Source organism: Clarias gariepinus, chromosome 20, assembly GCF_024256425.1.
Source record: "Clarias gariepinus isolate MV-2021 ecotype Netherlands chromosome 20, CGAR_prim_01v2, whole genome shotgun sequence".
Taxonomy (NCBI): domain Eukaryota; kingdom Metazoa; phylum Chordata; class Actinopteri; order Siluriformes; family Clariidae; genus Clarias; species Clarias gariepinus.
Genome location: NC_071119.1, coordinates 3,227,408 through 3,254,062, shown reverse-complemented (window position 1 = coordinate 3,254,062; position 26,655 = coordinate 3,227,408). Strand labels below are relative to the sequence as shown.

Below are 26,655 nucleotides of genomic sequence, written 5' to 3'. Positions count from 1 at the left end.
GTCTGGGTGCCATGTCAGCTGCTGGTGTTGGTCCACTGTGTTTTATCAAGGGCAGGGTCAATGCAGCTAGCTATCAGGAGATTTTGGAGCACTTCATGCTTCCATCTGCTGAAAAGCTTTATGGAGATGAAGATTTCTTTTTTCTGCACGACCTGGCACCTGCTCACAGTGCCAAAACCACTGGTAAATGGTTTACTGACCATGGTATTACTGTGCTCAATTGGCCTGCCAACTCTTCTGACCTGAACCCCATAGAGAATCTGTGGGATATTGTGAAGAGAAAGTTGAGAGACGCAAGACCCAACACTCTGGATGAGCTTAAGGCCGCTATCGAAGCATCCTGGGCCTCCATAACACCTCAGCAGTGCCACAGGCTGATTGCCTCCATGCCACGCCGCATTGAAGCAGTCATTTCTGCAAAAGGATTTCTGACCAAGTATTGAGTGCATAACTGAACATATTTATTTGAAGGTTGACTTTTTTTGTATTAAAAACACTTTTCTTTTATTGGTCGGATGAAATATGCTAATTTTTTGAGATAGGAATTTTGGGTTTTCATGAGCTGTATGCCAAAATCATCAATATTAAAACAATTAAAAGGCTTGACCTACTTCAGTTGTGTGTAATGAATCTGAAATATATGAAAGTCTAATGTTTATCAGTACATTACAGAAAATAATGAACTTTATCACAATATGCAAATTTTTTGAGAAGGACCTGTATGTATATATATATATATATATATATATATATATACTGTATACACACGCGCAGCTGAATGATATTAATCACTGCAGTAATTATTCAGTGGAAGGCTCTTAACTATTTGCTAAATTGGTGATTTTTTATTTACATTTTTTGGTTACAGTACACATATTAAATCTGTTTATTTTCTAGTTACAACACCATTAACACTGAACAGATAGTTTAGTAAACTATTATAATCAAACTGTGTTATCGAGTACTTCCTCCAAGGTTTAAAACTCACTGACTGTGATAACACTGGAGACTCCTTCCATAAATGTTAAATAAACAGGATTACAGTATACATTTTAATTTGTTAAATAAGTTCACATTTTAGCATGTTTATTTGTTTGGATTATGCAAATCAAAGGCCATCAAGTATTCATTTAAATAAACTTATTTATTAACCCCTAGAACTCGAGCAGCATGGAATCAACCCGGTTAAAAAATTGTTTAATGACTTAAAAAAAAAAAAACCTCACGCATAGAACTGTGTTTAGTGTTCCAGATATGTCATGTAGAACCAAAATTGTCAATATTTGTAAAACATGTAAAAACATCTTACAACTTACAACTTTTTATTATTTTATAGTCATAAAAACAAAAACATGGAAACAACCATAAAAGGTAGGATTGTATGTGCCTATGGGATTTCTTTGCCTATGTGAGTCAGAAAGTGGTGCATAGAACAGAGAAGCTATTGCACAATCATGCAACATTGCAAATATCTTAGAAAACCCAGTGCTACTGACTGGATGTTACTACTTTGTCAATTATTATTACTATTTATTTGGGCACTCGTGTCCAGATGGTAGGTTTTTCGCCTACCATGCAGAAAGCCTAGGTTCGATTTCCAGCCACTGGATGCAGTGCTGGTCCCAAGCCCGGATAAAATGCCAGGGTTGCGTCAGGAAGAACATCCTGTGTAAAACCCTGTGCCAAGTTGTTGTGCCAATCGGTTGGTCCTTTGTAGCGACCACTCGACAAGAGCAGCTGAAAGACTAGCAACAACCAATATTTGGTAATAGAAGCAACCATAAAAACCTGTGGTAATTCTTAGCTTACGTGACCGAGGTGCCTAAATTGGAAGGGGCATGAGGTATGCCTGGGTCACATAGGCTAAGAAATCCTGCAAAAGATTGTTTTGAAATGTGCTTTTAATTAGAATTTACTTCTTTGTTTCAGCATAAATAAAGATTAAGGTAAGTAAGGTTTAATAGTGTGTTTGACAACAATTTATTTAAAAAGGCCAAATCTGCCTGGACAATATATGTATTTTTTTAATGAAATTATTTTTGTTATAATTGTTTGTATATTTTTTATGTTTAAGAATATGTTTATAATAGTAATCTGTAAATAAAATTCAGTATGTTTTACAATCATTTGTTTTAAAAAATCCTTTGTAAATATTTGCCTAGACAATAGTTTTTTATTTGTGTTTTGTTATTGTTTATACATATTTTTTTTAATCATTCAATAAGGTTTAATCACTGTGTCTTTGACATTTAAAAAAAATCTATCTAATTTTTTGATAGTTTTCGCTCAGTTATATTTATATAGTTGGTTAAAGTTGAATAAAATAAATTTCTTCATATTGCCTCTATACTAGACAATCTCTAAGCCTTGATATAATCATTAAAACATAGTAATGCAAAAAAAATCTCTGAGCTCTAAGGGTTAAACCACAGTAATATTACGTGTTTCAGCAGACAGTAGTTATTCTGTTGGAAGACTTCTTGCCTTGGGTATAAGAACGACAGTGGCCCAGAAGGTCAAAGCACTCTTCTGTGCGTACAAGCTCTCTCTCTCTCTCTCTCTCTTGCATGTGCGAACGCTCTGACTCTCTCACTCTCTTCTGCGCATGCAAGAGCGGCGCTCTGTCCTTACCTCGCCCTTTAGTTCTACCCAAGTGTGTCAAGCACTGCAGGAGGATGCCCTGAGACACCCGAAGATACCTAAGCCACAGAGGAGTCCGCCAGACGCATATTAAGCACCATAATGGTGGTGCCCAAGCCCAACAGGTGTGTTGCATGTGTAACCTCTGTTGTTCTAGCAACATTCCCGAGTTATTCCATTTTTCAAGAACAGATGAGCTAATCAAGCTTTTTGGACAAGCGAGAGTAACTTCTACTCTAGACCTTACCAAAGGTAGGTGGCTCAAACGTCCTAAGTATGCCCAAGACAAATAAAAAGGAACTCCTCTACATGTGCGAGTGTTTAAAACATTTTGTTGAATGCTTCATTAGAATCAATGAAGCATAAAAAGACATTTTGATATTTTAGATCGTGGAAGTCACTGAGGCAAATTTGAGTAGCTACAGCCTTCTCCAGCATCATCATCCTCATGATGATCATCTGCTGCAACAAGCTCCTGTAACGTGCTAACATATGTTTGGTAGCGCGTCAGCTCTTGCACCATACGGTCCCATATAATATCATTCTTTCCAGACAGTGTACAACTGAAATCCATAAGTTCTAAAACCTTCTGTAACCAGTGCTTGTAGTACTCCAGCTGCTGCTGTAGAGACAATTTGGTGGGGAACGAAGGTAGAACCCAAGGGTGATGCTGCTTCGTATCCTGCGAAACAGCATAGAGGTGTGGAGCAGAGTAACGAGCGGCGATGCGGTTTATAGTCGTGACCCACGAAGCCTGCTCTGCTTCACTCCCAGTCTGGAGGTAAAATACGCTGGAGTCTGCGGTCCTGAGGCACAGCACATGGGGCCTCTTTTTGTAATTCAGAGGGTATGCCACGGCATGATGGAGCCCGATGATGATCTTGCTGTCCGGCTCATACAAATCGTTTTCTAAATGCAGCACCATGCCTTTCAGAACTGCCGTGTAAGGTTTCCATGCTCTTTGGGGTGTTCTGGTTTTTATGCCATTCTTATCCATGACTTTTTTGCAGATGAGATCTCCTCTTTTGTGGACCCTCCTGGTAGTGTCATCTTCAGCCTTTAATGTGGAATCACACTCAGCTTCGTTTTGGCTTCGAGTCCTTACTGCGAACGCGTTTAGTGGCACCGCTTTGATCTTTCTATAGATAAACTCCAAGTCCTTCCGAGGATACTGACAGCGGCATGTTCGACTCACGTCAATCAAGTTGCCTATGAATTCTTTACAAGTCATTTTCCTCCCTTTGTTCCCGCCATGAAGATCAGCATTCAGTATGATTATGGCCCAGCTCAGGTAGTACGCTGGAGTCTGGAAGTCGGGTGACATTTTATTAGCCTTGAGGAACTGTTCGGAGAAGTGAGCTATGAACAGATGCTGGAGCTCAAGTTCATCCTCTGGCCATAGCACCTCGAGGAACGCGTGAAGAGCGCTGCTCATGGAGAGAGACTCGAAATTAAAGTGCGTCACGTACACTTTCAACATCTCCTCGGCTAATTCCAGATTCTCGCTCAGCTCTCGGAGGACCTCCGGACGTCGGGACTCCTTCTCCTCGAAGAGCTGCTTAGCGAGACTTTGCCCTTTCAGACGTGTTTCTATATCCTTCTCACCATCTTCCTGCTCGGTTCCAACAAACAGAACTTCTTTCTCTTCATCTATGTTCAGCTTGGGTTGTGACCTCCTAAAAAGAGACGGCAAACTTCTATAAACCTTCTTCATTGTCTGTCGAATTAATCTGTCTTTGTGTTGCATGAGAAGGGAGAAAAATCAATCCACCTGGAGTGCTGGGACACTTTTCTATTCATACATCATCGCTTACGTCACAGAATCGTTAGCAAATCTAACGCTTGGATGACGTCATCGCGCGCGCGCTTTACACTCCGCGAGACTTCGCGACGAAATCTCGCGAGGTTAACAACGCGGAAGTATGAAAAACGATGAAAACACACACACACAAACATCATTTAAAACACATTTCTCTTTCCGATTCTGAGATATTTCTCAAGGTGTACAAATATTAATATTAAAACGTCATGGTTTTATTAATTTATTAATATAATTATTATGTGTTTGTATTTTCTAGACGAATTAAAATATCCGTGTTGGCGGCTGTCTAGACAGCGCATGCGCAGTGCATGCAGCAGCTTTCTATACAACCCTGTAGAATTTTTCTTAATATTTCTATAGAATGGTCTCCCTTTTTTTTTTTTTTTTTGGCTAAACAAATAAATAAATAAATAAATAAATAACGCAAATCCTACATTTTAATATCCCACAATGATATGTTCACGATAAAAAGGTAGAACGCTGTATTATTCACTATGTCACACTGCCCCCTGCTGTTCATCTAAATGTAGTGCAAAAGCCATCCAAACATTCTGTAAGTTCAAATTCAAGTTCAAAGTATTTGTGCTCATTATAACTGTATTTGTGACGTTTTTCATTTTTTTTTTTTTTTGTGGGGTTGGTACATAATGCACACATCTTTTTTTTCATAAAGGGGTTTTGTTGAGTTCAGCAACCACTACTCAAGAAATGAATACAGTTCAGTGCTCTTTTCTATGTGTTCACTCATTTAGCACTCCTTCATATTACATTACAACTTCCTAAAATATAATTAATATGGTCATGTGATCTTCTTTAGTACACTTATAGACTTTGTGTCACTGGCTAAAAACACACCATTTGTCTGAATTTTATTATTATTATTATTATTATTATTATTATTATTTTTTTTTTTTTTTTTAAATATTCAGTGTCATTGTGTATTTTTACCAGCAGATGGCACCAGAGCTGCAGTTACTATGCTTGGTTGCCAGGTAGAGAGTAGCAAGAGTACTGTACTTCTAATTGTCTGAGTGTATGCACTGAGGAGCTGTATGTCTTACTAATGGCATTAGAATGGTCTGAGAAAGTTAGTCTCTGAAATGTAGTGATTGTAAGTGCTGTTACTAAGTCACTACAAATCATTGGTACAAGTGCAGCCAGAAGCCATCAGCATCTTGCATATAAAATCTTGTTAGAATAATTAGACAGGGGGAAAATGCCTCTTCCTGTTGGTCTGGGCCCATTCAGGTTAAGTGAGATCAATGAAAAACTATCAAAGTCAGTTGGAGAAAAGCAAAACAACAATGGCAACAGAAGTGGAATAATAAAACAAAGGTGAGACATTTGCATTCAATACAGGACAAAGTAAATATGATAGAAAAGGGGGAAATATCGTAAAGAGGAAGTATTAATTAGCAGACTACAAACTGGACAAAGCAAAATGAATAGCATTCTATTTCCAGCAGGTGAACACTCAACAGGACTCTAAGAGGAATGCCTGGAATGTGAGTCTGTCGAGCGTGTACTGCTCTCATGCAGGAAACATTTACAGGACAAGTTAGATACGGATGTCGCAGTTTTAAGAACTAGAGTAGGAGGCAATGTTAGGAGTCTTTAAGGAGTCAGTGATCAGGGAAGGAAAGTAATGTAACCTACTGGATTCCAACTGGTGTTAAACAATAAGGAAGAAGAAGAACTGCAGTTATGATGTTCCAACTCATTGTTGGATGCCACCATGAGTCATGATGTCACCCTATGCACTGTGATGTATTTATTGGTTGCCAACAGCTGAAAATACAATTTATGTTTAATTTCTTGTTTTTTCATAATGGAGATTAAGTTTGGCAGCCACTACTAAAGAAATGTATATAAATTTATATATATTTATATATACTATATATAGTGTGCTTTTCAATGTGTATTAAGCTTTTTTTTTCATATTACGTTATCCATCTATCTACTGTAGGAACCTCTGTAGTCCAACTAGAGACTGTGGAGGCCAGTGGTGAACATTGCATTATTCACATTTTTTTATGACCGTGGTAGGACCTCCAGTCAACATTTACATGTACATTCACACACTACAGGCAATTTGGGAATGCCAGTTAGCCTAATCTGCACCTGGAGGAAACCCACCAAGCACAGGAAGAACATGCAAACTCCACTCACACAGACCCAAAGATGGGAATCGAACCCAAACCCTGGAGGTGCAAGGCGACAGTGCTAACCACTATATCACCATGCCGCCACATTATTATTATCCTGATATGTACTTCTTAGGGTCATGTGATCTTCAGTAGACTTGTACATTTTGTGCCACTGGCTAAAAATAATTTATTGGTACAATTTTATTATTTATTTTAAATAAATTTTCAAAATAGGTGGGTTTTTTATTTAAAGTCACATGAATTAAGTGAGATAATGTATTGCATTAAAATTTGGGGTAAAACATCATTACGCATTCTCAACAGCTGTAAAATGGTTCAGTCAAGTTCACCTGCAGCATCTTTTACATAGAAATAATTAATCTTTTAGACATTTCTAAAAGAAATGTATAATAAACACTAGTGATTTGAAGAATAATAATGTATTTTATATACAATTTTTATTATAAGCCAGTTGTTAAATTCCTCTTATACACATAAAGACATTTTTTTTCTTTTACTTTACCAAAGTAAAATACCAAGGTGACAGTCTGATACTGAGAGAACTTTCGACCTTGGTGGTATCCAAACACTAGCGAAATAAGTGCATTAGTGTAGCAGGGGATTATATAAAGAATTAAAGGAAGGGTTTTTTTACCCTCAGAACTGTGTTCACACAATCAAAAGTCCCACTTTGACTTGACCACCCCTCATACATTAAAAAAGTATATATCTTATGTAAATTATTTCATTTCCACAGATATCTTGGCACGATTGCGGAAGCTCTCCTTGAAGCCCAGTCGAACAAATCTATCTGGAACTTCTTTATCTTTGGGTATTATCACGTGGGCCAGTCTGGTGCTCCTCCCAAAATGTGAGTGTACATTCACCATGATTTGGAGGTTATAGCATTGATGACCTCCTTCATCTATCAACCTCTGCTCAAACCTGAGGTTCTCTGAGGTGATCGGTTTATACATGGTCTCTGGGTTTAGGTTGGAATTTTTCCATTCTGCAATGAAATTGATTATTTCATTCTTCCAGTTGAAAGCGTGAGAAGATATTGTGAGGTCTTGCTTGGCATTGAACCTGATCACCTTTTCATTCTTTCCATCCTTCCATGTACAGTACATCACAGTCTTCGAGTCTTCTTTCATAGGATCAGGGATGATGTGCTGACATTCTCCAGGGCTGATGAGTCCACACTTGTCATCATCATCTGAGTCTGTGTAGCACCAGGTGTTACTGGAGCCATGGGTGCCACAAAAGTGGTTCAAGCGGCACAGCTCGTTCTTGTACGTGACATGGGGTAGTGGGGAGCAGACGTCCAACCCATCCTCCGTGTGACACGAAAAGTACTTCTTTTTCTCATCATACAAACAGTCATCCCAGCATGGAGTCATGTAATTTGAACCCCTATATAACAGTGCCTTTGGTTCTGCTGTACGCACTGCTCCACAGTAACCCCAGCTGCCAGCCTCTGTATAACACCAATGGTAACGTTTGCCATACTTACTACAGGGATGGTCTTCTCGACACGGCTGGCCATAGGAATCAATATTCTCTTCTGTTGAGCAATAGTCCCAGCCATTTTTAGTGTTGCACCAGAGGTAGTCTTTCCCATGTGTGGCACAGGGCTCTTCACATAGAAGCCCGTAGTAGGAGCTGTAGTGCTTTGTAATGTTTCTCATTCCCTGAGTCCAGCCAAAAATAATGTTGAACATCAAGAGCAAGGAAAGTTTTTGTCCTATTTTCCACATCTTGTTATTTTTCTGGAGGGAAAAGGTTAAGAAGAAAAAGAAAGCAGGAAGAACATTGTAAAATACTGCCAAAATTTTTTTTTTCAAAATGTTGTAATATACCCTGCAATGTTTGAACTCTTGCATTTTTTATTAACCAGATATTAAATGTGCTATGTGCAATCTAATATACAGTAAAATAATGTCAAAATAAATGAGAAAAGTTCTATTATTTTACACTAAAACATTTTATAAAGGAGTTACCCAAATCCACGACCACTGGCGAGATTTCAGATGTTTACCAGAGCTGTGTAAATAAGACCGCAGTCCAAACGGTGTCCTGTGTTGTCGAAAGTAAGAGATTAAATTATACATTTTACACATCATGTATTATTATTCGCAAATGACGAATAATAATATCTCTTTTTTTTATTCATTATCAAAACAGGAGGCGTTTCCCACTCAGCCAATCCTGAAACGTCATCCTGACCTGGTGTTGGTATGGGATTACGAAATGCTTGCGTTTATAAGACATACGCAAGTTTAACCAGACACAAAACAGACTAAAAGATATAAATCATTTAAATAGAAATGGAGGAGATTAGGTCCACTTACAGCGCATCCGGAAAGTATTCACAGTGCATCACTTTTTCCACATTTTGTTATGTCACAGCCTTATTCTGAAATGGATTCAATAAATTTTTTTCCTTGGAATTCTACACACAACACCCCATAATGACAACATAAAAAAGGTTTACTTGGGATGTTTGCTAATTCATAAAAAAAAATAATAATAATAAATTGAGAAAGCACATGTACATAAGTATTCACACCATTTGCCATGAAGCTCAAAATTGAGCTCAGGCGCATCCTGTTTCCCCGGAACATCCTGTTTCCCCTGATCATCCTTGAGATGTTTCTGCAGCTTAATTGGAGTCCACCTGTTGTAAATTCAGTTGATTGGACATGATTTGGAAAGACACACACCTGTCTATATAAGGTCCCACAGTGACAGTTCATGTCAGAGCACAAACCAAGCATGAAGTCAAAGGAATTGTCGGTAGACCTCCGAGACAGGATTGTCTCAAGGCACAAATCTGGGGAAGGTTACAGAAAAATTTCTGCTGCTTTGAAGGTCCCACTAAGCACAGTGGCCTCCATCATCCGTGAGTGGATTGCCAGTCATCACAAACTCTTGATTGCAGTTGTTGCAGCCAAGGGCGGCACAACCAGTTATTAGGTTAAGGGGCAATTACTTTTTCACAAAAAAAGGCCAGGAAGGTTTGGACAGCTTTTTTTTTTTTTTTTTTGTATGAACTCAGGTTATCTTTGAGTAATACATTTTTTTTGATGATCTGAATCATTTAAGTGTGACAAATATGCAAAAAATAAAAATAAAAAATAGGAAGGGTATAATTTTTTATGCCACTTTGCTTAATGACAAAATATAATATAATATAATATAATATAATATAATATAATATAATATAATATAATATAATAACTGGCAATTAAAACCTGTTAAATTTCTAATACCTAAAAATGCAGAGAACACAGATTACATTCTCCCAGAGATGGATGTCCACATTCTCTAGCAAAAAGTAAGATTAAAGTTAAAATTTTATCTTAGTTATAGTAAATTCTCAACCACTAACCAGCCAAGTTTTAAGTGTTTATTAGTGCTGTGTAAATAATAATAATAATGCAAGTCCAGCCAGCCATGTAACTATAAAAATTAATTATTGTAATTATAAAACCTTACATAAATGCCACAGTGCAAAATAAAAAGTCATCTATGACTTCTCAGGAAAAATATGTTAACGCTATAAATAAATAAATAAATAAATAAATAAATAAATAAAAATCCAACTTCTGGTTAATTATTCCCTGGGATAAAATTACTTTTAATTATTATTATTTTTTTAAATATATTAATTAATAAATGTACTGATGAAGTTAAATGTTTAAAAATCCTGAAACCATAAAACATGTACATATTGTTCCAGGCATTTAAAATAGTACTTTTAAAAAGTATAAAATTGGTTTGAAATGTATATAAAATTAATTAATGTGCCTTAAATAAGTAAAACATTATTATTATTATTATTATTATTATTTTTTTTTTTATTATTATTTTTTTAATCTTTTGCATTTAACACATCATGAACCACTGAACCGTGCAGGACATACTTAGCAATGAGGTTTGCAGACCACCTGGCTTGGTACCCTTTTAGTCTGTAGTCGTCGTCTGTACCGCTTTATTCTGTATTCAGGGTCGTAGAGGGCTTGGTGCCTATCCCAGGAGACTTACTGTAGGGTGTGAGGACAGGTTCCAGGGCACGCAAACACAGTACACACACTTACACACTCATAACATTAACACATCAGGATGGTCCAGCACCTCTGGTTTCAGGGGGAATCTGTAAAATGAAACAACACATATATTAAATTTATATAGTATAGAAAACATTTAAGGTTCTTCTTATTCTACACTTTTATCGTTATGTAAATATCTGTTTGTAATACCATTACATAATTGCACCAATCTCTGTTAAAGAACTCAGTGGTCCAGTACAGTTCACACAATCTATACTACTACAGCATGCCTTATGTACTGTAATATTAATTAGGTCTGTCTAACCTGGAGTTTGTCCCGAACTGCTTCCGTAAACCACTCATGTCTGAGCAAGTCGTCGAAACCCGGACGCATTTCAGGGTTGAGATCCAGGCACCACATCATCAAGTCAAAGCTTTCTGTGGGTTTAAACTAATTTAATCAATTGTTAAATTTAAACTGGGTTGTGATATGTGAGGTTTCTGCATCCACTCACCTCGAGATATGTCAGGACGCAATTCAACATGGCCACTAAAAAAGTCGTCCATCGATTTAATGGGGTAATTTCCATAGACCAAGATATACAGGACTATGCCTAGACTCCAAATGGTAGCAGGGATGCCCATGTATTCTCTATTTATCAGCCACTCAGGAGGGTAATAGCCTTTGGTGCCTGAGTGTAAAATAAATAAATAGCACCATCAGCAACATAAAAAAGTCTTTAATCCATTTACTTTTATTCTATTCCATGGAATTACCTGAATAGTTTTGGTAGGGGGTGTCCTTCAGCATTTCACCACAGCCAAAATCAATCAATTTGACTTCCATTGTACTGGGGTTGATAATCAGGTTATTGACCTTTATGTCACGGTGAAACACTCCACGGTCACAGCAGTGACGAGCCGCCTGAACCACCTGCAGCATGATGTTTCGAATCTGTGCTTCAGTCAGATAGCCTTTCTTGAGCACGATGAAATCCCAAAGGTCCATACAGGGTCTGGGCCATTCCAGGACCATCATGTACATATTAGGCAAGTCAAACCAGTCCAGGAGGTCCACCACACTGCTACAACTAGGTGGCTTGGACACCATCTTCATTAGCACCACCTCTAGAGGCAGTGCCTGCATCTCTCCAGGCTGAAATTAGAACAGACATGGGTTTGGGGTGAATAATAGAGTGTTAAATAAAGGTTTGGTTTTTAAATAATGGTAACAGTATTTAGAGAATGCTAAGGTAAAAAGGCTTCAATTTTCCAATGTTTTAATGGGTTTGCTGTTGTATCTTCACAGCTACTTCTTTTTACTTTTTCTTACAATTCTTTTTAGGTTATCTATAATTTCCCAAATTAACTGTCTGTGGCTGGTGGCAGTCATTACCCTATGGTTCCAATGTATCATGCGTAATGCTTAGGAAGTTGTTGTGCAGATAACCCGACTGAAACAAAATGCAGTTTTTAAATGATGATTTCATATTTAATGGGGAAAAAAGCTGTCCAAACCTACTTGGCCTTATGTGAAAAAGTAATTACCCCCTTGGTAAATTAGGAATGAACTGTGATTTTTGGAAAGCTGAGTTAAATTACACTTGCCACATTTACAAATATGCAAAAAAAAAAAAAAAAAACAGCACGGTGTACTGTACCGTACTTAGCACCCTGCTAAGGTGTCTTAAAACCCAGGCATGTATCCCATGGATAAGGGGATCATACTTGCTCGTTCATACTAACATATCCGGGGCAGCCGATGCGCCAGCACTGGGGACCCAAGGGATTCAAGCTACTTAAACGATAAAATGATGAGATGGTACTACTTTGGCTGCAATAAGAATGAATAGGGCGTTGTATTCATGGTAAACTGTCAAGTCATTCACAGCATGGTTGCCTTTCAGGCAATATCCAGTCATTTGGCAGTTCTTACCATCATTAGCACAATCAACGCACATGTATTGATCGTTTATGCACCACCTAAACCAAGCTCTGAACTTGTCAATAATGACTTTACCAAGCTTAAAGCAACGCTGGATTCGATTGCAAAATAAGACCTCATCATACTTGCCAATGATTTCAAGGCGCATCTTGATGGTGACAGATCAGGCTGGGAGGACACTGGGGAATTATGGCATCGGCAAAATCAATGACAAGGGATTATGTCTGCTATCTTTTGCCACCTTCAACAACTTGGTAGTTAGTAACAGTCTTCTTCAACACCTTTGAGGACACCAACTGTCATGGCGGAAACCTTTAGGGAAAAGCTTGATTGATTACATACTTGTAAACTTGTTTTTTTTCAGTACTTCTTCAAGGGTGTCTTGAATGTGGAATGTGGTTTAGATCAGTATCGTGTATGAGCCCTGGTCCAGCTTTAATCACAACAGGGAAAAATTCCAATCACATCCACCAGCTAGGGTAGATTGGTCCCATGTGCTGACATGCATTGCACTTTCAACTGAAATTGAAGCTTTGGATGAACAACAAAGGCAGATTTTAAATACCATCCTGGAATGTGCCAAACCGCTGCCTTGAACATCCAATGAATGCCTGTAGCTACTGACAAATGACAATGACAATGTTATAAAAGTGGATGGAACATTGGAGGTCAACTGAGAAACATGTTCAGCAGTGGAAAGAATTCTTCAATGAACTGTACAACCATTAACCAAGTTATAGCAGAAGCTACAAAGGCTGAGGTGAAGTCCTGCTCCATCGACTTCATGCAATTTTAGTCCAAATCTGGTGGTCCAAATAAATCCCAGGCCCCTGGAAACATGTTATAATCATGCCAATTCATTAAAAAAAGGCGACAGCAGCAATTGTAACCACCACCATGATATTAGCATGATTTTTACATTGGCAAGGCATTCATTAAAGGTATCCAGTCAAGGCTGCAGAAACATCGCCAAACGAACCAGCTGGGATTTTAACAAAACTGTTGATCCAATTAGATCGGCACTCTTCGGGAGCTGATGAAAGAGCGAATACACTGTGGAAAATAAACTTTCGTTGTTTTTTTACTGAAAAAATACTGTTTCAGTATTTGATTGTGATCATTGGCCCGCCCTGGAAATTATTGAAGATTAAGCACCTACCCAAAAAGTCATTAGGCTCCTTCAGGCGACCTATAACAGCTCAAGCAGTTGTGTGTGAATCCAGAACGATCTAACGATCTTGTTGCTCTTCAATGTCAGCAATAAATGGCATTTATGGGGTGGCGAGGAGTTCAGTTTAATGAGTATCAATTTGTAACTAATCTCATGTTTGCTGATGATCCTTTGGCCTCAAAATTAACATGGAGAAAGTAATGGCAACTGATGGGGTCACAGGTCAATGTCTACCTGTCAGGAGTTTAAATAAAACGAGACTCAGAATTCCTTGGGTCGCTGGATCAAGTGAAGAAAAAAGTTTTTTAAAAAAGATATCTGCGGATATCCACAAAAGAATTGGACAGGCAGCAGCAGCATTCACCTTGCTCAAGTGGTGGAAAAAGCACATCATCACCCGCAAGACTAAATTTAACCTCTTTGGACGCTCATTCTCCTTTCTAGATCTGAGACATGGGTTTGACTATGAATTAGAAGAGCGTGTTCAAAAACTGCACCTTCAGTGACTTGGTCATGACTGTCGGAAAAACACCACTCAACTACCATACCAACTCCTCTGGTGACACTGACCAATCCAGTGAAAGATTCAGCGAGCAGCCCCAAAGAATAACCTGGCTTAAGAATATAAAGGAAGACCTGACAACTGCTGTCTCAACATAAACAACACCAGAATCTTAGCTATCAACCGCCAGAAATGGAAGCATACCCTGCATATTGTCCGGAATCCAGTGGCACCCACAGCAGTGTCCTGACAATGGGGTAAGCCCCCTCCACCAGCCACCAGCTAGTGTTCAAAGAAGAAAAAGATTGAATTTAGACCTTTGGAGAAAAGTCTCCAGGTTGTTACTATATTGGTCACGGTATGATCAGTTCATGTAAAACCCTACTTTACTGTCAGTGTGAAAACAAAATGAATGTTTGATTGTCTTAACAAACTTTGCCCAATGCAACAGACCCCATTGGTCAATAATACAGTATGTTTCCTATTTCCTTCTTTTAGTAATAAAATAAGTTTACTTACAAAGGTTATGGTTTTAACAGAATCCGTTTTGTCAACAGCTTTGATGGCAACCTGTTCACAAATATAAAATGTAATTAGAACATTCTAAATGACATAACTGTTTTCTAATTAGTGTGATTAGTAAATAACCACATCAGTTATACTCAGTGGTTGAATTGTAAAAAAAAAAAAATTCTAGGGTATGGTGCTGTTTATTTATTTATTTATTTATTTATTTTGTGGTAGAGGTGGCGACAACAACCTACAATTTTTTTTATTAACAGTTTTATTAACAAAAGTTAAGCCTAATTAAATCTACAGTATTTGGATCCATCAAAACACAACGCGTGCATTTAAACATGCAATTGTCAAAACTATCATTAAACTTCAGTCACTTTGAAAATTCCCGCATTAAACTCATACTCATCAAACTTTCAGTTCTATTCTTATTGAAATATGTCAAAAGCTGTGCTTGAACTGTCCTCGTGGCCACTGCGAAAATGCGAACAGCAGGAAAAATGATGCAAACTTGCATGAGCTGGTGAGCAGCGCATTACAATATTCTGATTGGCTAATTGCTATTATTTATAGTTCGTAAGTGATCGTACAGTATATATAGAGTTTTAATATTTTATTTTAATGACAAATATTACATAATACACAGCATCATTAATGTAAATGGGATGGCAAGGGGTTTTACAGAGGGGAGGGTTTTTGTCTTTTTTTTTTTTTTTTTTAAACGGGGGATGCCATCCCCCGCATCTCCCCTCAAATCGAGCTCTGTTTATACTGTCGTCAAAAGTCTAAAATTATTCTCCAGGTACATTTCTTTATGTTTTTTTATTAAACAAAATTTAATATCCATACATAAATTCTAGTGTGTAACTCTTAACTGTCACAAAAAACAATAACCTGCCCCAATGTAAACCTAATTTCTCAAAGAGCACTGCTAAAATTCTCAGCCAAGCATACACCAGGAATGACTTAGACCCTATGTTTCTGGGTTACCTATTTCAGAACAAGAAGTAAATATATTTATTCCTAATACTTGTTCTGTATTCTGGTTAAATTCTAAGGTGCATTTACCTGTTTTCGATCTTCAGTACGGATTCCTGAGTAGACAGAGCCATAGCCTCCCTCGCCAAGCCGCTCTCCTAGGAGGTACCGCGCATTAAACACAGCTGTTAAATATAAAATAATTTGGGTTTGGATTAAAATTAATTTAAAAAAATTATAAATAGCATGATGTTCATAGTCCTGTCTTTAAGTAAAAAAATTTTTTTAAGAACTTTCATGTGTGCATATCGAGCTATTTTGTTGTTTAAATTGTTATACAAGTGTGTATATACAGGTATATATAATAATATATTAAACTGCTGCAAAATATTAAACTTTGTACAATGTTCAGATTAGATTTTGTCCATGTGGTGAGGTGTACAGTAACAAACCCTCTGGGTCAGTATGCCGCTCCAGATCATAAGACTGGAAAGGGTCCTGACTCTCAGAAACCTCCTCATGGCTGGTACATGCTGTGGCCCGTCCTGGGTCACTGTTCGCATCAGCATTTGCTAGTTTAGTTTTGTGCAGATGCTGGAGGTCTAGAAACCATTCAGGTTCTTTTGTGCCCTTTTTATGCACTTTTGAAGACAGCTGCAATAGAGATGAAAAATTTGATGAAAATAAAATTATTTGCATTTGAACCTATTTCATACTAATTAATAATGTTATTTACCAAAATGAGCCGTTCAATAAAGCTCCTTAAGATTTTGTCAGGGAAAGTCATGGCTGCCCTAGCGATGGTCTCACAGTATTCACAGACCACATCAGAAAAATCTATTTCACTCAGCTCAAAATGGGCCAGCCTGCTGGCCTGAAACAACTTGAAGATCTAAGAGAGACAAAAGAAATGAGTTCTCAGTACATGGGTTATATTTGACTGATCAGTGCTTATGAGAAAGAAACGAAGATACAGTATATTCCAACCTGGAAGCTTGGTTGGGCGAGCCCTGAGGTCAACGACAGTGTGTATTCATACGTCTCAGTTCTCACAATGGCTTCACTCAGGACTACCAGGCCAAATGGAAGTCTGTTGCAAATAGAATTGTTAATTTTCTGTCACATGTCAATAAGATCAAATAAAATATGTTAGTGGCAGGTCTGGATAGAGAACACACACACACACACATGCAATACAGTACCTGTCACACCCGATCAGGTCGAACTGCTTACGTGACCCCAGCTCCATTTTCACCACCACGTAACAGATATGTGCTGCGTAGGTCAGTCCTTTAGAGGCTGCAGATAAAAGACAAAACCTGCATGTGAGAATCAGGACAGAAGTCACAGTGCAGAGTTAAAGTGCCATAAAAAAGTAATTTACCCCCTTCCTGTTTTTGTATTTGTGTGCATATTAGTCACATTTAAATGATTGAGATCATCAAACAATAAATATTACACAAAGATAAACTGTATAAATAGAAAATGCAGTTTTTAATTATGATTTTATTTATTATGGAAAAAAGCTGACCAAACCTAATAAAGTAGTAATAACAAGTAAATGCCCCTGAACCTAATAACTTTGTGCCACCCTTGGCTGTAACAACTGCAGTCAACTTTTCTTTTTAAACCATTTACTGTAGAGGTGAACTTGCTGGTGTGTTTCAGATCATCGTCCTGCTGCATAACCTGATTGTGCTTAAGCTTGAGGTCACAAACTGATGGCAGAACATTTTTTTTCATTATTTTCTGGTAGAGCACAGCATTTATGGTTCCATCAATTGTGGCAAATTATCCAACAGTCATGTTTCATTGCTGGTATGATATTTGACTCTCGGTATGAAGTTTTATTGCCAGACATCACACACACACTTCCACGAAATTGAACTTTTCTATTATAAGTCCACAGAATATTTTTCCCTAAAAGTCTTGGGGATAATCAAGATTTTTTTTTTTTTGCAAATGAGTTCTTGAATTCTTTTTGGTCTGCAATGGTTTTCGACTAGGAGGACATTTTTCCCCCCAGTCTCTTTCTCAACACTGACTTACTGTTAAATCATGAACACTGACCTTAACTGAGGCTAGTGAGGCTTGCAGTTATTTAGATGTTGTTATCTGTTCTTACGAGCTCCTGGATGTGTCGTTGATGTGCTCTTGGAGTAATTTTGGTTGGACGGCCAACAGTATCCTCCATTTGTGGAGAATGGCTCTCAATAATGGCTGGGTAACCACTTTCCAGACTGATACATGTCAATTACTTTATCATCTGTTATTGAATTTATTTAAATGATGTGCTGTGTTTTTAGATCTTTTATCATACTTCACTTTACAAGATAGATTTAAGTGATTCTTGATTCAACAGGTCTGGCAGTAATCAGGCCTTGGTGTGGCAAGTGAACTTTAACTCAGTTTTCCCAAAAATGTGGTTAATTAATCATTTAGTAAGTTGGGTTTACATGCATGACATGTGATACCATTTTCATTCTAGACAAATGTGTAGCCACTAGACTAATACCTGATGCACTTACATGTAAATCTCACCTGTTAGTTAGGTTTAGGGAAATACGTAAAGTTGTTACAAATGCGTTCAGTTTTTTTATTTGGTGTTTGGATCCACATAAATAATTTGCGTTAGTAATAATATGTGTTCTATAGTTTGGTTGCAATATACTACTGTATGTGCCAATGTGGTTTAATGTCCTTGTTGTGATTGGAAGATGAAGTGTCATGACAGTGGTTCTGTAGTGTGATTGGGGTGGGACTTGGAAGAGCAACAGCACGGCAAGGGAGATGAGGAGAGAGCAAGCTAAGGTAAAAAGTAAGTCACGAAGTCGTTACGAAGGAAAAGTACAGTTTTTACGGCTATAGTTGTGCTAGTTACTCCTGTTTTTGTAAACGCTAAAGCACAATGGACTAATTTTTACTACATTAATAAGTCGTTTTAACGGATGTTGATTGAGAAAGCCTTGTCGAAAGCATTGTTTTGATTAGTTCTACCCAGCTAGGCTGAGAAAAGACTCCTTCAGATTTCCCAGATAGCGCTCCAGATGACCAGGAGAAAGCCTGGCAGCTCCTCTGTTAGTTGTGAGCCAGCCTGCAGACTGCTGCTGGACCGTCTCTACAGTGTGGAGGTGTGGCGTTTGGACACTGATATTAACACTGACTCTGCTTGTACTGTATGTGAGTACTCCAGCTTTTTATTTTCTGCTCATTAAAGTGAAGAGGCTTTAAGGTTTTTGGCCACCACATTCCCGATCATCAACCAGGCCTGCAACAGTGGGACGGTTATATTTCTGTCTTTATTTTGAATATTGGAAGCATATATATTATTATGAGTATTTTTAACAGATTGTAATCTATCCTTACTTAAATTAAAACAACCTGGGGAGTTTACAAATTCGGGGCGCTATCCTACTATTAAAGGGTAAAGAAAGTGCTACAGATGAATTTACTACTAAACACTGACCAATAGGTCTCCACTTGTCACTTTCACAATGTCACTTTACAGTCACTAAGCCACTTTATGCACTCCACACTGCACATAATTGCCTTTTTGCACAACAATCATTGCGATCATTACTTATACATTATACACAAGTAAACACTTCCACAATCGTGTGTGTATGGGTATATACATGTATGCATATGTGTGTATGTGCATGTGTAGATATATGTATACATATGAATGTGTATATATATATATACATAGACGTGTATATGTGTGTATATTCTGTATGTGTAGATGTGTATACTTATGCTCACTTTTTTTTTTTTAATAACACTTGCACTATATTTTACTTCTGTATTATCCATATGTATATTTATTCTTATAATTGTACACCACTATTGCTTGTGTAGCTTGCACATAAGAATTTCACTCACGTGTACGGTACCAGTGTACCAGTACGTGATGTGACAATATAAGCGACTTGACTTGACTTGACTTACTGCAGAAGGTATATTTACCTAGATCATCTCCCATCTTGATCACGGCCTCTCTGACTTCATCATCTGGTGCAGAAGTGCACAGGAGTCGTGCCAGAGGTATACACCACTGCTTCCTTGTTCTGTCCACTTTCTGTTGTAGAAGAAATTGTCACGTTAGTCATCGTTAGTTAGTTGATCATGTCAAAAACACTTGAGTGATTAATTATTGTGAGTGACACAGTCGTACTAATCTACTGACAGATGCTGATATAACAGTACTAACTTTAGACGTCTTCTTTCTAAGCAACATGTAGCATTGGAAGAGAAGACAGGCCACTTCACTCATCATCACTTTCTGCAGGAGAAATGTCATCCAGGCGTTTAGGAATGTGCGCTAAATAGGTACACACTCAGTGAGCACACATGACGAACTATAACACTTACTCCATTTCGAATGCAGAACAACTCCATTATCTGCCAGAATAAATATTCCTCCACTTGCTCCCGTTGATCCATTTCTTGCAGACATTTCTGTGCTTTCAACTGGATGAAGCGAAACAGGTCCTCTTTCCTCATCTGTGCGCTGCAACAGATGTTAAAACAGCTGCTTTGTGTAGAATACTGTGCGCACATATTAATCTCCATATAATTAGCTTTACTGTTTATCTTTAATTTCTGTGTGATGTATGACAGAACAAAAGAGGGTCTCACTGCATGAGAGGGCCGGGAAATTCAGGCCACTCTTCAGAAGGTTCAGGTTGTGAAGGTTGATGCACAACATCTGTCCCTAAAGTACAAACCTCAGTTAGGGCTGTTAGAGAAAAGTAACGACACTCTATGCTCTTAAATATGCATATCACAATCATATCATATGACAGAGCTGTACTGTTCCGATTTATGGTGAAAAGATTAATGATAAGCTCATTTGAATGTCTGAGTTTTAAGCTCAGACTGTGTGCTCACACTATTTTACTTCTAAACTGAACTCTGTGTGTGTGTGTCCTACCTTGACTGCATGGATTTAGAGAGTGTGTATTTTCATCAGTGGGTTTAGGAATATCTGCCATTTTCAGTCACTTTCTAAGATGCTGTGAAACATAAGCAATTAATGGTTATTTAATTTATTTTTCTCGCAAACAGACAAAAAGTGTCTAACATGAGAGAGAGAGAGAGAGCTTAAACTAGGCCAGTTCTCACCACTAGAGGTCAGTGTCACCACAATGTAACCTCTGATATAATAAATATAACTGTGTATGGTGCTCTAATAGACCGTGTACAAGGTATGGGGTGATGTCACAAAATGGCAGTTGTATCTAAGAATCCCACGCATATTTTACTCATCTTCCTGAGATCTTTGCTCTCTAGTAATTTTGTTTGTTTAATCTTTTTGAACAAATGTTTTACTATACATGTTGCCTGTTCCATCGTCTAAAGATAAAAGACATTTTGCTTAGATTCTCAAAAAAAAGAAAAAATCCCATCTTAAAAACCTTAAAATCCAAGCAGCACAGCATAGGGCAATGATGATCAAAATAGTACACTGTACCTGTGCTTATATGGAAGTCTTATGTGTGTGTGTGTTAATGGGGAGGCTTTAGACATCAAACTGTGTATTTGGGTTTTTTCGGATTTGTCAGGTAGAACAAAAGTTATCATTACTTTTATAACATGTCAATTTTACTACTACCAAAGATGTCACAAAGGTATAAGAGGTGCCCAAATTTCCCCCATTGACTTATAATGGGGAGTTTACAAGGCTGTGTGCTCAGTCCCCTGCTGTTCACACTGCTGACTCACGACTGTGTAGCAACACACAGTTCAAATCACATCATTAAGTTCGCTGATGACACGACTGTGGTGGGTCTCATTAGCAAGAACGACGAGTCAGCGTACAGAGAGAAAGTGCAGAGGCTAACGGACTGGTGCAACAACAACAACCTGACTCTGAATGTTGACAAGACAAAAGAGATGGTTGTTGACTTTAGGAGGACACGAGGCGACCATTCTCCGCTGAGCATCAACGGCTCCTCTGTGGAGATTGTCGAAAACACCAAATTCCTGGGTGTCCACCTGGAGAAGGACCTCAGCTGGTCCCTCAACACCACCTCCCTACACAAGAAAGCCCAACAGCGTGTTTTCTTTCTGAGAAGACTGAGAAAGGCCCAGCTTCCACCACCGATCCTGACCACCTTCTATAGAGGGACTATCGAGAGCATCCTGAGCGGCTGCATCACTGTCTGGTTTGGGATTTGTGCCATATCGGACCGCAAAACCCTACAGAGGATAGTGAGGACAGCGGAGAAGATCATTGGGGTCTCTCTTCCCTCCATTGAAGACATCTACACCACACGCTGCATCCGCAAAGCCACCAGCATTGTGGCTGATCGGACACACCCCTCTCACACACACTTCACACTTCTGCCATCTGGAAAAAGGTAAAGAAGCATTCGGGCACACACATCCAGACTGTGCAACAGCTTTTTTCCACAAGCCATCCGTCTCCTCAACAAAAAGGGACTTGACTGATAAACACACACACACACACACACACACACACACACACATTATCACTCATCTTAACTCAACTACATCAATACATCAAAACACTGAGACTGGACTGACTAATCAACACAAGCGCAGACACACTGACCCACACAAACTATCCTACACACATCTGTAAATGCCTCACTGTTTATCTCTTCTGCACAATATTCATTACTTTTTGCACAAATCTCAATTCTTGCTGCTATGTTTTACTACCTCAACACCATATTTTATGTTCTGATATGTCGTTGTTGTCGCACTGTCACTTTGTTGTTGCTTGTTTTGCACATTTGCACGTGCACTTTATGTTGTTGTCTGTTGTCTGGAAACAAACCTGTAGATAGTCTTTTAGTTAGTTAGTCTTTAGTTAGTTTTTGTTAATTTATGTTGTAATTTATGTTAGGAATATCTGTCTTGTCTCTGCTAGCCAGCTAACTAGGCCTCCTAGCTAGCTAGTTTAGCTTCTCTGTTAATTTATGTTGTAAGTTTATGTTGCATGTAGCACCTTGGTCCTGGAGGAACGCTGTTTCGTTTCACTGTGTACTAACTGTATATGGTTGAAGTGACAATAAAGCATACTTGAACTTAAACATAGCATTAGTTGTAGACCCATGAAAGAGCTACCATATTGTGATGACTCGTTTGGGAATGGGGTGCTTTACTTAGGACTGTGCTGTAAATTCCCCGCGCAGGGTACAAGCTGTTCCCCTGGGGCTCGTTAGTAACTTGCAGGAGGATCTCGAAACTGACAGTAACTGTGGATCCCAGTGTCATATAGCCATGGGTTTGGAGGGTATTCATGTAACGCAGGCAACCAATCAGTCTCTCATGAGCAACATGCTAATCATGTTAGCATTATGCTAGCAACAGACTAATCATGTTAGCATCATGCTAGCAACATGCTAATCATATTAACATTTTGCAAGCGACATGCTAATCGCACTGGAGTCATACAAGCAACATGTTAGCATCATGCTGGAAACATGCTAATCATTTTAGCATCATTCTAGCAACATGCTAATCATGTTAGCGACATGCTAATTAGGTTAGCATCGTGTTAGCATCGTGCTAATCATGTTAGCATCATGCTAGCAACATGCTATCAGAGGGGAGTGTCTCTCAGGAACATTGTAAAGCTGTCAAGCCACATTCTAGGCCTTGAGTTTTGCCACAGCAAGCACCACTCCTCTCTAGTTATTTAGGACCCAAGCAATATAGGGTGCGCAAGACCCTCTTGTTAGACTCCTCCTAGGGAATTTATACGATCGTCACAAAGCGGGACCGATGTGATCTAAAGACACTGAGGATGAAAAATTGAGGAGGGATTTTTGAGAGATCTCAAACAGGTCAGCCGTAATAATGTCTTAAATTAACACGAAAAAAATATTAATAAATTTCTGTGTGGCCTCATATTGAGTGACATCATATTGAGTGACATCACATTGAGTGACATCACATTGAGTAACATCATAGTGTGACGCTTTTCTTCCAGCATCTGTGGTCTATTGAACACACGTATACATCACAAATGTTAACACGCAAACGCAAAACACATCACACACACACACTCATACATCTCATGCATGCACAAATACACACACACACACACCTCTCACAACGCACACGCACTAAAAAAACATACATATAATGTTAACACTTTCACACTCACACAGACACACATATACACAAACACACTCATACTCATGTATAATCACACATCACAAATTTTAACACTCACATCTCTGTCTGTAAAGTAGATTTAAAAAGAAATTCTGTAATTTAGCTTTTACTTAATTATGTTTTGTTTAAAGTATTGAAAATGAAGAATAATACAAATAATACAACTGGGAAGTAAAAAAAAATTGCACCCCGGAAACCACTGCACTGATTGACTGATGGAGAACAAACAGATGTCAGTGATGCGACACAGCTGAAAGTAAAATGCCCCTGATTATATTTAAGCGACCACTTTGATTTCAAGCACAACAAAGGGAACAGATTTATTATGCAAGGGTGTTTCATCCCAAATCCTACCCCCGCTGTTAAAAAAAGCAGTTTAAAAGTACATTTTTAATGAGCTTCCTTTTACTTTTGCTTAAGTAGATTTTTATGAGGGTAACTTTACTTGTACTTCAGTAAACATTCACTAAAGTAACAGTATTTTTGCTTAAGTACAAAATTTTATTATTCTTTCCACCTCTGCACACATCCTACACACACACACACACGTCATCAAGCTTGGAACTATATTATTATTATTATTATTATTATTATTATTATTATTATTATTGTTGTTGTTTGGTCCTAGAAACAACTGAAAACAACCAGAAAAAACAGGTGATCATGTGAATCTTTGCCTATGTGACCCATTTATTTATTTATTTATTTACTTTTTCGCTAGGTTGTGGTGAAGAAAAGGATCAGTCACTCTATGCTGCACAATCCTGACCAAATATATATTTATTTAAAAAAAAAAACAGCAAAACAAAAAATGGTTTAAGAGCTACTCAGCAGTATTACATGGAGCTCAACACTGACACCCAGCAGAGAAAAAACAGCAACAGCCTTCTTGTGATTTAAAGAAACATTTAGACATTTTGTGTGTATTCAGTTATAAACCCAGTCCTATAGAACACTAACAAATGTGAAAAAGCGTTCAGCATGAGGAGAGTCAACTTACTTTCAATGTAAAGTATAAACAATGTATGTACAAGCACTTTTTCTTCTTGTCTTGCAAGTGGTGTAAACATGAGACTTAATCCATCTATTTTTGTTTTTTTTAATTAATTAACTAGAGGCTTACCCCTGTCTCCGCCAGAATACAGATCCTGATGTTTTTCGAGCTACCTGTGAATGGAGTGTGCGGTCAACTCACTGTCGCTCCTCAAGCTGCTCCAATCTTCTGCGAGCGCTTACTACTGTCTGCCATATGCACCGTTGCTGTAGACACTCTTCAGTCTGATCCGGGGTTTCAGTAGCCAGAACTCAGCCTGACTTACCCGGTTTTGCTGCTGTTACAACTCCTGTGACATGATCACAGTACGACATAAAAGTGCTGCCTACTGTTACATTTCATGAGGAATGCCTATGACAAAACCTGTGACCTGGGCAAACACAGAAAGCCACAAACAGAATTTCTGTTTTATTTAAAGGTTAATTAATTTGGTGCTGAAAAACCTTCTGTTAAATATGTTATATTTGTGTAAATAACCATGTGACCTGTGTAAAATAATTCCACTTACAGTACATACATACTGTATATACATTTAAACTGTTTTTGTTAGTAGGAGTTAGATCCAGGAAACCAAAAGCTAAAGTTATAATATCAAGTTATAATATCAAAACCTAAAACATAATAATAATAATAATAATAATAATAATCTGGTCTTATTAAATAAAATTAACCACGGAATGCATATAAAGTTATCCATGTATTAATTAGTATTTATTTATACGAATATATTTGTATGTGTAATAATCCATATAATGCATTATTTGTTAATAATATAGTTTATAATAAGAGTATTAAATACATACAAAATAAAGCTAATTTAATTATATTAATAATAAATAATGCATTGTATATTGTTCAGTTATAAATATAAACAATAAAGCATTTGCACAACACTGGTAACTTTCTAATCAATAAAAAATGTGAAGCATAATGCAAAAAAAACACTTTAGTGTATTTTAATTACATTAAAATCTTCAAACAATACATTGCAAATATACAACATATATTCTTTTATAGATTTTAAGGCAGTGGTAGCTCGGTGGTTAAAGTGTTGGACTGCTGATCAGAAGATCCCCGACACCGCTGAGCTGCCATTGTTGGAACCTTTGAGCGAGATCCTTCAACCCAAGTGCTCAGATACAATCAGGCGTTGAAATGATGGACATATCTCCAGGGTATCTCCATGGACATAGCGCCCCCTAATAGGGGGAGTATCTGTCACATGATGCGCCAGGTGACACATAGATGCTCCCCTTCATACCCACACATTCCATAAATATGTCAGAGGAAAATATAGTTTAATGGGAAAGGTCAGTGTAATTTCTACAGCACATATGCTTGCCCTTTGTTTCTGGTGTTTTTCCATTTAGACACTTATTGTACGGGAGATAAACTTTCTGGATTTATGTCAAATCAATAGGTCAAAGACATTCCTTTTTTAGAGATGTTTAAATCCATGCGGGAGTTCTGCAAAAAATTATCCAATGTGCACTCACTCACTCATTAGCTGCGTTCCATTCCGAAGTGCACTTTACAGGATGCTCCCTACTCCCTGCTCCGTTTGCAGTGAATGTCGGTAAAGGGAACTTCCCTCGACAAAACTCGGAACACCCTACAAAGTCACCAGTGCAGACGTCACTTCCTCTGTGCACTACCATGAACATAAACCTCTGTCGC

At 37.9% G+C, this 26,655-nt stretch overlaps 3 protein-coding genes across 8 annotated transcripts; all 3 read right to left on the bottom strand.

Annotated features, from left to right (window-relative positions):
* Positions 1 to 2,780: 2,780 nt before the first annotated feature.
* LOC128508850 (PH and SEC7 domain-containing protein 1-like) lies at positions 2,781 to 4,372 on the bottom strand. Its single transcript, XM_053480336.1, has one exon. The coding sequence runs from the start codon at positions 4,352 to 4,354 to the stop codon at positions 3,038 to 3,040; it is 1,317 nt and encodes a 438-aa protein (XP_053336311.1). The 5' UTR covers positions 4,355 to 4,372; the 3' UTR covers positions 2,781 to 3,037.
* Positions 4,373 to 7,082: 2,710 nt separating this feature from the next.
* LOC128508714 (uncharacterized) lies at positions 7,083 to 8,707 on the bottom strand. Its single transcript, XM_053480172.1, has 2 exons — positions 8,610 to 8,707; positions 7,083 to 8,378 (listed from the first exon to the last, which is right to left on the bottom strand). The coding sequence occupies exon 2, from the start codon at positions 8,364 to 8,366 to the stop codon at positions 7,350 to 7,352; it is 1,017 nt and encodes a 338-aa protein (XP_053336147.1). The 5' UTR covers positions 8,367 to 8,378; positions 8,610 to 8,707; the 3' UTR covers positions 7,083 to 7,349.
* A 91-nt stretch (positions 8,708 to 8,798) lies between these two features.
* LOC128508713 (uncharacterized) lies at positions 8,799 to 25,252 on the bottom strand. Of its 6 annotated transcripts, none has more exons than XM_053480166.1 (18): positions 25,048 to 25,252; positions 20,707 to 20,788; positions 20,412 to 20,511; positions 20,145 to 20,283; positions 19,984 to 20,055; positions 19,740 to 19,851; positions 16,976 to 17,072; positions 16,761 to 16,863; positions 16,510 to 16,665; positions 16,226 to 16,427; positions 15,864 to 15,958; positions 14,799 to 14,849; positions 14,484 to 14,561; positions 11,439 to 11,817; positions 11,177 to 11,353; positions 10,987 to 11,099; positions 10,536 to 10,765; positions 8,799 to 9,061 (listed from the first exon to the last, which is right to left on the bottom strand). In XM_053480166.1, the coding sequence occupies exons 2-17, from the start codon at positions 20,765 to 20,767 to the stop codon at positions 10,730 to 10,732; spliced, it is 1,971 nt and encodes a 656-aa protein (XP_053336141.1). In that variant the 5' UTR covers positions 20,768 to 20,788; positions 25,048 to 25,252; the 3' UTR covers positions 8,799 to 9,061; positions 10,536 to 10,729. The 6 variants fall into 6 exon arrangements, with proteins under 6 accessions (XP_053336141.1, XP_053336140.1, XP_053336145.1 ...); XM_053480165.1 differs by lacking the exon at positions 8,799 to 9,061 and adding an exon at positions 9,881 to 9,936; XM_053480170.1 differs by lacking the exon at positions 8,799 to 9,061 and adding an exon at positions 9,881 to 9,936 and having other exon boundaries at positions 15,864 to 15,931.
* Between the last annotated feature and the right edge of the window lie 1,403 nt (positions 25,253 to 26,655).

Coding starts and splice junctions, on each gene's coding strand:
- LOC128508713 (XM_053480166.1), bottom strand. CDS start 20,767: ATGGCAGATATTCCTAAACCCACTGATGAAAATACACACTCTCTAAAT. Junction 19,852..19,983: donor TTAGAAAGAAGACGTCTAAA/GTTAGTACTGTT, acceptor CTTCTACAACAG/AAAGTGGACAGAACAAGGAA. Junction 11,354..11,438: donor CCCCTACCAAAACTATTCAG/GTAATTCCATGG, acceptor TTTTACACTCAG/GCACCAAAGGCTATTACCCT.
- LOC128508850 (XM_053480336.1), bottom strand. CDS start 4,354: ATGAAGAAGGTTTATAGAAGTTTGCCGTCTCTTTTTAGGAGGTCACAA.
- LOC128508714 (XM_053480172.1), bottom strand. CDS start 8,366: ATGTGGAAAATAGGACAAAAACTTTCCTTGCTCTTGATGTTCAACATT.